Below are 12350 nucleotides of genomic sequence, written 5' to 3'. Positions count from 1 at the left end.
CCCGCAATGGTAACTCTGCCTCTCTTCCCCCCCATGCTTTTCTCTCTCTCCCTCTTTCTCCCCCTCTCTCTCTCTCTCTCTCTCTCTCTCTCTCTCTCTCTCTCTCTCTCTCGCTCTCGCTCTCTCCTGTCCCCCCCCCCCCTCCCTCCCTCTCTCCCTCTTTCTCTCACTGTGATTGGTTATTCATGCTGGGTTTTTTCCGGGTGAAAGGAAACCGGCATGATAAGAGCACTTCCTGTGTTTTAATACGAGCACAGGAAACAGAACAAGCGGAGCAGAATTCAAACAAAAACACTGTGTGAGCAAGCGTCTGAGGAAGGAGAGAGAGGGAGAGAGAGAGGCAAGGGAAAGAGGGAGGGGGGAGCGAGTGAGAGGGACGGGCGAGCAAGCGAGTCAGAGAGGGAGAGGAAAAGTGGGAGATTTTTTTAGCAGCTGCAAACCATTTCAGCTGTGCAGCGGCCTGAGAACAGAGACTGGGAGAGAAAAACAAGTGAGACCACAAGCCAGGGAAGGCGAGAAAGTACAGGACAAAGAACCCGGGGAAGTCTCAAAGGATTAAAAACGGAGTTCAGAGAAGAGGAACTGTGTCAGTGGGGAGTTTTCTTACGATTTCTCTGGAAGGAGTCCACAAGAAAGGGGGAGATTGTCCCAAAGAGGAAACAGATTTCAGAAGTGGGAAGCGTGTCTGCAGACTTTTGTTGTTTCCAAAGGCGAAAGAAAGAAACAGGGGAAGGAAGAAAAGCAAAGGTTGGACTGCAGCACGTAGGGTTGTCTGGGTCTCTGCCCCCAGGATACAGTCCCACAGCTCACTGCCTGACTGCCTGCCTGCCCCGGCTGGTTGGCTGGTCCAGCCCTCCAGCCCACTCTATCAAGCCCCAGACACACCTCTCTTTGATATACATCTCTCCACCACCACCACCACCCCCGGAGCTGTGGCCAGCCCGGTGGGAGAAGAGAGAAGAAGCATGGAATAATGTGGATACCTCCATGGGGATTCTGAAACTATGACTGGAGGACTTTGGACTGGGCGTAACTTGTTTCTTGCTCCATCTTTTGTTGTGGTCAAGTGTTCCTTTTTGCGTGGAGAAATGCTTGATGGATAGCTGTGCTTGTTGCAGAGTGACTTGCCTGACTGGGGGAATTGTATCTGGGATAACGATGACAGCGCTGTCAGTAGGCGGGACAGGGAGACCTCTCAGACAAAGATTTGAGTCCTTCCTGCAGGCGAGCAAGCGAGACTCTTTGTGATGGAAGCAGAGGAAAAAAAAGAAAGGAATAGAATAGCAGTAGGCTGCAAGAACGCTCACTGGGACTTTGCCGGGAGAAGGAGTTGCTACTATTTGTCTTCATAAAAGTTGTATTTTTCACATTGCTCCATCCCACTCTGCATGTGCATTGATTTTTTTTTTCCCTTTTTCCTTTTTTTTTGTTTTTTACTTCGGCTTTGTACCTTAAGTTTAGCCTGGAGCATTACCCCTGGATCTTTTTATTTCTCTTGACGATGAAAGCAAGAGAAAACGGTGGGTGACTTGTACTTACCTATCACCACGCAAGCCTTTTTCTTTTATATAACACCGAGTGGGATTTCTCACCTTAAAAGGAGCCTCTAACACTGCCATGCTGGCTCCTCGCTGAGCATGTCAAACTCCCTGCCGCTTTCCTGTTGTGCCGCGGAGAACAGAGCGAGCCAGCGAGGCAGGGTCTCCAGGACACCGAGAGGGGGGTCACACGGTGGTTTCAAGTGCGTGCATGGGGGGTCAATGAAAGTCGACGGGTAAATGTCAAGAGCAAAACAAAGGGATGATATCGGACCTCCTTATCACAGACTTAAGCTTCTTTGGACGAAAAGGTGTTAACTGTTTATCTTGTCCGTGACACCCGTTTCAGCCTGTTCCCTCATGCCTCATGCCTCACTCCAAAGAAACCTGGAAATAGACAGAGTTGGTGATTAATATGTTGCCATGGGGGAGGGCTGTCTCCCCCCTCTCCCGCGATGATGTCTCCCGGTAGCATGAGTGACATGCCAAGGAACAACGCTTGGTTGTTGAGATGACATAGCCCCGTACCGCGTTAAGAACCCTTGGATTTATACTGTGGATTATAAAACTTAAACAGAAAACATTAAAGGATTATATCGGAACGCAGCCTCACGGACTGATTTAATGTTTTTTTGATGGTAAAATTTTTTGTGGATTTTGTAAACGGGGGAGGAGAGGAGTACAAATATTTCCTATTTTTTTTCGGAGTTTATCCATGTGAGCTGTTCCTGTGTAGCACCACTGCAGAGTTTCCTCCACTAGGTCCAATAACTGACAAACACTGGTTTCTCTGGTGATTATAATACCTGGGTAAAAAGGGACAACATGGGGAAGCCCCTGAGCCGCCCGGACTGTCTGAGGCAGAACCCTCGCTGCCTGGGTAAAGGGGACGAGGACGAGGCCTACATAGAGGACTGCTACGTGCCACAGCGCTCAATCTACGACACCATGCGTATCAATGAGCAGATCGACCAAGGGACCAAACTGAACCAGCCTTCCAGGGGCACCTTAGGTTCTGGAGGGGAAGGGAGGGGAGAGGGCAGCACGCTATCCAGCAACGGCACCATCGGCACGGACATCGGCAGTGTTTTTCTCCCCCGACATCCGGACAACACAGGAGTGAAAAGACTAGACGAAAGGGTGATCTTTGACGCGCTAAAGCTGACGGGGGACCCACAGACCATGTCACCGCTGGTGGGCCTAGTGAGTTCTGGTTTGTCCATCACGCCCTCCACCTCTGCGTCCAGCGGGGTGGCAGCAGTGGCCAAGAGGCGTCATCAGGGCAGTGACAAGAAGGACAACCCCAACCGTCGCTCTTGGAAGGCCTTCATGCCCCCAAGTTATCCAGAGTTTGCTGAGAGACTCGAGTTCTCCCCCACGGAAAGTGCAGAGAAGCGTCTGTCTGGGGCAGGAATCCCCTTATCTCCTCTGCAGCCTTTCCCTTCTTTGCCACAAACCCTACCGACCTCCTCGGTTCCTCCTGTACCTCCTCACAGAGCTTCCCCGCTTTCTTCCGCTTCACACACCCCGCCGGTCTCCTCGTCCTCTTCAACACCGACGGCTAGTCCTGTACCTCCCCTCCAGCACCACCCTCCTAGTCGGCAGAAGCAGCTTCACCCTCTGCTGCAAAAGCACCAGAAACAGACTCCTGCTCTGCCCTCCCCCTCCAAAGAACATCCAGCTGCCTGCAGCTTAGTCCCCACAGCCCAGGCCTCTGGAAGAACTTCACCAACAAACACACCTACCTCCAGACACGGCGGAAGGAGGAAAGAGAATCACAGGCGGCCCACGGCTTCCCCCAAGGCAGTACCGAGGAGAATACTGGAGGAGCCCGTTGAGGTGCCTAAAACCTCAGACTCTGAGAGTGACTCTGCTCCTTTGGAGCAGGACCAAGGGGACAATGCTCCTCTCCTGCCACCGAGGCCGGTCTTCTGTCCCCCTACCAAGGCCCGCACCTGGCCCCGCGGTTTGTCAAGCGGTAGGAAGAACCAGGTAGGCCTGAGGCATAACTTCCCTCTCCTCCCCCCTTTGCCGCCCCTAATTGGTGAGGATAGCGATATGGATGATGAGTCAGTTTACCTCCTGGAACCTCCTTCGCCGTTTCTCCAGGAAGAAGTAGGGATGGTGTACGGTGGACTACCCCTTACCCCCTGTGTGAGTCAGGAGGGAACTGGAGAGGGCCTCCTGGGCTGGGGCAGTGAGCTCAGAGAACGTACAGCGTCTGAGCTCAAATTTGAGGAGGATGAACTTCGGATCCTTGCAGAGCTTGAGGAGGATGGAAATCCGCGGCAGGATGCGGATGAGCTGCGGAACATGATTGAGATGGAGGAGGCAGAGAGAATGGAAGAGGAGAAAAGAGTGCAGAGAGAGGAGCGTGAGTGGGAGGCAGTTCTCAAGATAGAGAATAGAGAGATTATTGACCTCTCTTGGGATAAAGAAACACTGGAGTCTGAAAGCTGGGACATTACCGGCTCCTCGGGACACTGGCCCCTACTCACGCCCCCAATGGGCTTTGGGGGCTCTGAGGTACCCAGTACTTCGCCCTGCCCAAGCTCAGGGTCTGAGTCTGATGACCTCTTCCTAGAGCTGGAAAGACAATGCCTAGAGGATCTAGGGGCGGAGGGAGAGGAGATGAACGTAGACTCTGAGCCCCTTGATCCCTACGCCCTTCCTCGTTGGGAGGAAGAGGCCAAGCAAAGTGAAGGAATAGTTCATACTGACTTTATAGACCTGGAGGGAACTCTGCCTCTTGATTCCGTTCACAGGGAAACCCCTGATGTATATGAGCCCCAGCTAAAAGATTCTAGAACTGATTCAGAGGTAGACCCTTCAGAATCCATAGAGAAAATGTTTCTCAAGTTTCAGCACTTTGACTCATTGCGAGCACGAGACCATGAGAATGAACATGGCTTTATCGATGACTCGTACGATATTGAGTATGCAGAAGGAAAAGTGTTGGAGGAAGACTGTAGCTACCCAACAGACTCTTTTCTCAGACAAATCCCAGAGTCCGACTCGAGCGGGTTCCCCATGTCGTCCCAGCTGGAGGGAACCGCAACGAGTGACCGCACTCAGCCGCAGCCTGCTGAGGCAGAGACAGACTTGGATAGTGGCGCTTTGTCTGGCAGAGATGCCGACGACGCAGGGAGTGATGGGGAGGAAGACGAGCCTGTCCAGAGAACCTCTCTCTCATCCTGCAGCCCATATGAAGAGGAGGGGGAGGAGGGAGAGGAAGATGAGGAGGAGGTGGAGAATAAGGCTGGGGAGCTAGACAAGGAAGCAGAGATTCAGATCGCTGAGTGGGATGCTTATGACCAATCTGAGCCGAGTTTGGACAGTACTGATGAGCCTCAAGAGAAAGAGTCCCTCGAGAACCTTCACATGAAGGAAAATGAAGGGCAAATCGACCAAGAATGTACACAGGATGTTGACATAGAAACGCCCTGTCAAGAAGAGCAAGACTCTTCTGAATTGATCCACGTTGCCGTGGTAATGACCTGTGAACCTGACGCCCCCCTGTTGTCATCAGAGAGCCTTGGAGCCTTGGACCCAACAGATGTAGCATGGGGTGTGAACGTGTCAGAGGAGAAAGACACAGAATCAATGACCGTAGTAACCAGCACTCCGAAATCAGACGATACCCCAAACTTAGACCTTGACACTGCACACTCAGTCCCACCCTCTCCTTCATTAGAGTCCCCCTTTAAAGAAGACCATGATGGTGCGGGGCTAGCTACTAAGGACTCAGAGGCCTTTGTGGTGTCTGACAGTTTTGTATACCTGGCTGTGTCCGCACCTCCCCAGTCCGCCGTGGATGGACCCCCCTCCCCTATGGAGGCCGCCTCCACTCCTCCCAGCCCCATCTCCAAACAAATCACCTGTCCACAACCCGAGGAGGATGATGAGGAGGAGAGGGCCTTCCTCTGCAGCGATAGTTTCATTTACCTGGCGGCCCCTGAACGGCCGCAACCGGGGCCTTCGGATGGCAGCTCCGCCTGTGAGGAAGCCCAGGAACTGGATTTGGACTCGTACTCCGAAGGGACCCAGTCTGGGATGGACGGGGTGGACTTTGCTGTCGGCTCTATGACTGGAGACAGCGATTGGGAGTCAGACGATCCGGCCCTGGATCCCCCATCTCGGCCCCGCTCCTTCATGGCTGGAGACCAGGCCTGGGAGCTGTTGGAAGGGGGTCTGCTGCAGGAGCTCTTCAGTCTGGCTGAGGACCACCAGGACCAGACTCTGAGGCCCCAGGGAGATGAATCTGGGTCGGGAAGTAACACCTGTGACACAAACCCCCTCCCTGAATCGGACGGGGAATTGGATGAATCCGCTACCCCCTTGCCATGCTCTGATATCGACGCCCAAGTAGAGGTACAACCATTGCTCTTGCTTTCTATTGCAGTGTTCCTACAGTTTTATAGTGTGTGTTTAATGTGGTAATTGGTTGCAGCAGGAGTGTAGTATTGGTATTAGCTCGTAAACAGCATAGTCTGATTCGATAGTACTTCAACACTTCAGTGATTCATAATGTGTTGCGATTAACCTAGTAAATCAGGTTTAGGGTCTAAGACAAGCTTGAGACAATATAAATTGTATTCTTTCTTCCAAAACCATATATGGTATTGGGACGTTTATTGTTGTGTTAAATCCATGCTCTGCCAGAGATGGTGTAGATCGAGAAATGCCTCCCAGTGTGGAAATGAAAGTAAATGAAAGGGAATGAAATGTATGTACATATACTGTGACACATGGAGAGGCAAAAAGGGTCGCTTTAGAAAATGCATTAGGGATGTGGCATTCTTCACATTTCTTCGTCTGAAAACGTCTAGCCATTGCTTCAATGCTCTAATTAAGAGTGACTGATTTTACAACTGCTCAGGGGATGGCCTATTGTTCTCAACTCGAAAACGAATCCTGTGAGCCAGAGCTTGGCCCAAAGCGATTTAATAAGAAAAGCTCTTCTTAAGTAGTTAAAAAAGTAAAATCCCAGCTTTTTGAATGCATTGGACGTGGACACGCATGGTAACGGATGTAGCTGACGTGAACATGCCTAGCCTGAGAGCCGGCTAGCCTGAAAGAATCAGGCCAAGTGGCTTAAGACTAGCTGTGAATGTAATGCATGCAGACATAGCATGGAAAATTCATCTCTAGGAGGGGCCCAGCTATGCAGACGCCACAATTAGCTAGCGGTGTTTCAGTAGTAGAGCTTTAACTTATTGCAATACGATACGTTGAGAGGGTCCTGCTACTTATAGGAAACCAGCCTACCAACCAGGGGTCATTAAGTGTGTGTGTGTGTGTGTGTGTGTGTGTGTGTGTGTGTGTACATGTTTGATGAATGTGAATGCACACATTCACACTATTACAAGTGCATTCAGGTTTTGTATATTTATAGAAGCCGTTTGAGCAAAATCATTTGTGTGTGTTTATGTGTGTGCGTGCGGCCCATAAACTTTGCTATGTTGTCTAAATGTAGTCAGTATGTCGAGCTGAAATGCGGTGTTGGCAAATGCAGTGAAGCTGTGATAAACTTCAGGATAGCAAAACAGTGGCTACGATAGTATGTCTAGACTACAATTCAAATTTTCTTTTCATTATTTAATTTATTTCTTGAGTTTCTCAATATTATTCAAGATCACACAGTGCGTCATTACGGAATGTTCATGGTGATTGTTGGTCTTGGACGGGAGTCTTGTTTGTTAAATGTCACTACGTCTTTAGCTGCTCATTTGTTTGACTGTATCCAGGTGTGTGTGTGTGTGTGTGTGTGTGTGTGTGTGTGTGTGTGTGTGTGTGTGTGTGTGTGTGTGTGTGTGAACATTTCTGACAGGGTCCTCCTGGTATATCTCAGAGTATGTTCAGCGTGGCCAAGAATTTGCCTGATACCAACTGTGTTTGTCTCCCTTGTTGTTTGACTGCTGCACTTCTTTTAGGAATGTGTGTTGGTTTTTATGACATTCATAACAGCAGGACACGTGGACATACAGGCAGAATGCTTCATGTGGGTTTTAAGTAGGTTTGTGTTTTATCTGATCATTATTTTAAACTTCATTACAAATCTACTACAAGTGTGTGTGTGTGTGTGTGTGTGTGTGTGTGTGTGTGTGTTTGTATCAGTGAATGTGTTTATTTATATCTCTGGCCTCTTAGGGAGAATGTTTAATTAGTGTGTGTGTGATTTTTCCATCTTAGCCTATCTCCCCCAGTTACATTGTATTGGGATGCTGTGAATGCCCTGGCTTCCAGTTACTCACAACACAGAGTGTGCAGAAGTAAACAGCACCTGTGCTCAATGACGTCAGTACCCACAGTACCCAAGTATAAATCAATAATAATTAAATCGAGAAACTACAAAAGTGTAAAAAATAAACAAGTTATAAGTTATTATTACAAATCGTTATACACAATGTTTATCTTCAAACGTTTTCATTCATTTTAAGTGGTTAAGACCAGATCAGACTTTTGAGTTGTTTTGTTTCATTTGTAAAGGGAGCTGTGGGCTGTGGCCGTCTTTACTCTGTCCTCTCCCCAAACATCCCTCTCCCTTACTCCTCCTCCTCCCCTTTACTCCTCCTCCTCTCCCTTACTCCTCCTCCCTCTCACCACGGTTGAACGGTTTTGTTGAAGAGATAAGAAGGTGTTAAGTAAACAAAACAGGGCTGTGTGTGTGTGTGTGTGTGTGTGTGTGTGTGTGTGTGTGTGTGTGTGTGTGTGTGTGTGTGTGTGTGTGTGTGTGTGTGTGTGTGTGTGTGTGTGTGTGTGTGTGTGTGTGTGTGTTTTCCGCTGCGTGTGTGTATGTGGACTTCCCTCCCTGTGTGTGTGTGTGCACGCACCTGTGCGCATGCGTGCCAGTGTTGGTGTGCAGTAGATGCCAGTGCCTATATGGCCAAACAAAGCCATCAAGGCTGTTTTGGGAATATAAATATAGACGGCGGATAAGTATGTGCCCGAGTATACACTGTTCACTCTGGACCGTAGCACAACTCCAGACCTCGGTTAACAGCACATAACTCTCCTTCTCCATTTGTTTGCAGCTGTGACTTTTCTTCCTCGGTGTCTAACTTCTACTCTTCCTTCTACTGTATTTTATCCATCTCTTACTCTGCCAATGTTTCCGTTTGTCAGTCTTCATCCGTCTGTCTCCACCTTCTCCCACTCAGGCCACGGTTGTCAAATGTGTTTCTATGTCTGTCCTTGTGTCTGATGCCTGCCTGGCTTCCTTTTCTGTTTGTCTTGTCTATCTGCTGTCTGTCCCCCTTCAGCCCCCCGCCTCCCTCACTATCCCCCCCCCATCTCCCTCTTTCTTCTGCTCCGATGCACAGCCAGGAATCACGAGTGTTTGTTTATTTACTGTCCCCCCTCGGGGGAAACAAACCCAAGCTGAACTTGGTCCGTTGTTTTTGTAACGGGGGTATTTAGCAAATACAAAGAGGAGCAGTAGAGGGCCACTTGCAGAGAGGGAGCGAGATAGAGAGAGAGAGCGGCTGAGAGTGAGTGGGACAGGGAGGGAGAGGGAAACAATAAGGTAGAGGAACAGACAAGATGTTGGGGAAGGCTTTGGGTGGAGACCAGCAGGCTATTGTTTGCACGGAGGAGCACCTGCCAGCCAGGCAGATAAGACCGAGCAACAATGATAAGAGAGCTGAGCTGGCAGGCAAATACACAAGCAGACGGCCCTTTGGATTAATACACACCGTGTGTGTCTGTCTGTCTCTGTCTCTGTATGTGTATGTGTGTGTGTGTGTGTGTGTGTGTGTGTGTGTGTGTGTGTGTGTGTTTTTCCTCCTGCATATGTGCATTTGTTTGCTGGCAGGAGAATGAGAGACAGACAGACAAAAGGACAGATGGACTACTGTATCATGCTGTTTAAGGGCCCGGGGAGAGAGAGCCGTATGACCCACTGTCTGCCTGAGACCATGCGTTTATTTCACCACTCCAACATTTCCTGGATCCTGGTTTCAGGGGCTTTCGGTGAAAACGTTTAAGAGGCTCTGAAATATTCAAGTTTGTGGCTATGATGAAAGTGAGAAGGGCAGGATAATTTAGTGACATCGCATTAGATACATTGTGCGCAGATAATTAGGCATTTTAGATAGAACCAGAATGTGTGTTTCTATGAAGTTTTGAACAATTTTATAGTGTGATAGATTTAACAGTAGTTCATTTGGGCGAAAGGTAACCGTGAATCCTATTTGATCTAGCGTCTTTTTGTAGCTGCCTCTTCAACCATAGCACACCAGCCCATAATAGTCTACAGCCAGCCATAATGATTTCCAGTAACCGATGAAAGGACGGACAAAAAGAAACACCAGGCTGATGAGAGATGGAATAGGTTGCAGAAAGACAGAGAGGGGCTGAAATGGAAAACCATAGAAAGAGAGAAAAACAGGGGGAGGCAAACAGCGGTTGAATAAATAAAAATCTGATGTGTGAAAGGTGCAGGCGGGCATGGGTGCCCTGGCACGGGCGAGTGGGCTTTGATTGATATGATAATGATGGTTCTGAGAGATGGCCTCCCAGAAACACCTGCAGGAGAGGAGAGGGAGAGAGGGAAAGGCTGAGAGTGAGAGAGATTGTGATGTGTTGAGAGACACACTAGTTGCAGCCTGACACCATAGTGATGACACTAGCAAAGGGCCGATATTTAAATTGACCCCTGTGCACGTACTTCACCATGTGAATCCCTTCTCACGTACAGTATTTGAGACATTCAGCCTCTCTGACTTTGAGTCCAGTAGACGTGACTCAGACAAGTTTCGTGTTGTCCTTTTTGAGACAAAAAACGTTTGTGTGATGTGGTTTGGATTTTGGTTGATTCATAGTTAAAAAATGACCAACACAGTCCAACACAATACACGCGTTATAATCGCCCCTCTCTCTCTTTTTCTGATTCACTTGACCTTATCGTTTCTATGCATAATCCACACACACACACACACACACACACACACACACACACACACACACACACAGGTACTGCAGTGAACAATATGAAATATAATTTCCATCTCTTCTCCCTCCCTCCCTCATTCTTCTCTCCCATTCCTGGTGCTATTGCCGGGGCTAGTGGGGTGCACAAGATCCGGGACAGGAAAAGACCATTTAGGGCAAGGTGACGGTGAGGGAGGAATAGAGAGAGAGTGGGGGGGAGCGACACAGTCAGAATGAACTGGATGCTTGTTGCAGGCGTGTCATTGGTTGCAGGGAGGGAGAGAAGATGCCTGCCATGCTTCTTAAGAATACACAAAGTAGAAATGTAATTTGAATTCTGTTCCTTCTATATCAATATCATTCACTTTTCTTCACCCAAAACTTGAGCTGTTGTAACTAGGTCAGTGAGTATTAGGCGTGCACTCCCAGGTTTCTCTCCCACCCAAGTTCACCAGATGGTTTCACAAATAAGCAGTCAGTGAAAACGAGGCGCTGTTCAGCTCTATTTGTTCTTGGCTCGCGGCTTCCATCAGGACACTTGGGTCTTCCCTTCGTTTGTCGCCTCTGCCTTGTGTTCTCATGTTGTTGATAGCATGTAGCAGGAAACACTGCATTGACGTTAGCTTCTCACTGCAAGCGGCCATGTTTTTAAAGATATAATCATATGGAAAACCAGAGTGGATGTGGGTGTGCAAACAGGATTATCATCTATTCTGATTAGATTGTTGATTATCTCTTTCGGTAGCTGCTCGACCAAAACATCTGGTTCCACAGTGATTCTGAAAATATAGCAGCTATTTTCAGTTTGAATGCAAACTTCTTAACAGGCCCTTATCCGTGTCGTTTTGATGCAATGTCATTCTGTCTTTAACCGCACATTTATTTGCATGAATTGTAGTAAGCACAGCCTCTACTACGTTGGCTTCCATACAATATCAAAAGGGTGCCATTGTAAAGTGACGGTTACTCCACACACACACACACACACACACACAGACACACAGACACACAGACAGAGAGACAGAGACACAGACACACGTCATCAAACCTGCTAACCACGCCTTGTCAAGAATTAGTGACAGGAGCCCCGTGTCTTCCCCAGTGGTGTCTGTATGGTCCGCTAGCACACATATGACAGCCCTGTGTCGGTATTCAGGAGGGGTTTGTGGTCGGCATTAGGAACCAGGGCGGAGGGGCTGTTTACGATAGAGAGGAAGAGGTGAGAGAGAGTGAAAGAGAGACAGGCTGTGTATTGTTTAGCTGCAGTGTATATAGTAATTATGGCTAGTTTAGTCATGCATTTGGTATCTATTTATTTCCACGGTTGGTTGGTTTTATTGTTGTAAAATCACTCCGTGAGAGGGATATATATAGAGAGGGAGAGAGCAAGAGAGAATCATGGAAAAATAACAAACAAATTTCAGTTAATGAATAAAGGAACACAGGATTAATGAAGATAAATGAACAGCATGAGCAACATCCATCATAATGGAAGGGGGTATTACACAGATTAATCACTAACCAATGAGTGTACCCAATACTTTTCAAGTCATTGAGCATGCACGTGCACGCACGCACGCACACACACACACACACACACACACACACACACACACACACACACACACACACACACACACACACACACACACACACACACACACACACACACACACAGGATGAGATAGAGGTAGGGTGGAGCAGGCCTGGCTACAGCTCATTGTTATTATAGCCGACAGGCTTCCTGTTTTAAAAAGCAATGCCGTTCATCACCATAACACACACACACACACACACACACACACACACACACACACACACACACACACACACACACACACACACACGTAGATACAGTACATACATGCTTATTGTATCACA

General features: G+C 48.4%; 2 protein-coding genes across 2 annotated transcripts in view; both read left to right on the top strand.

The window, feature by feature from the left end:
• The window catches only part of macf1a (microtubule actin crosslinking factor 1a), a 110048-nt gene that overhangs the window by 61233 nt on the left and 36465 nt on the right, over positions 1 to 12350 (top strand).
• Positions 265 to 6824, top strand: LOC311364979 (uncharacterized protein). Its single transcript, XM_084484493.1, has one exon. It carries the CDS (start codon positions 2364 to 2366, stop codon positions 5976 to 5978), a length of 3615 nt encoding a protein of 1204 aa, XP_084340619.1. The 5' UTR covers positions 265 to 2363; the 3' UTR covers positions 5979 to 6824.

This window comes from Micromesistius poutassou (genome assembly GCF_964030765.1).
Source record: "Micromesistius poutassou genome assembly, chromosome: 20".
NCBI lineage: Eukaryota > Metazoa > Chordata > Actinopteri > Gadiformes > Gadidae > Micromesistius > Micromesistius poutassou.
The sequence above is the reverse complement of the archived record's forward strand: the minus strand, read 5'-3'. Positions and strand labels throughout refer to the sequence as shown.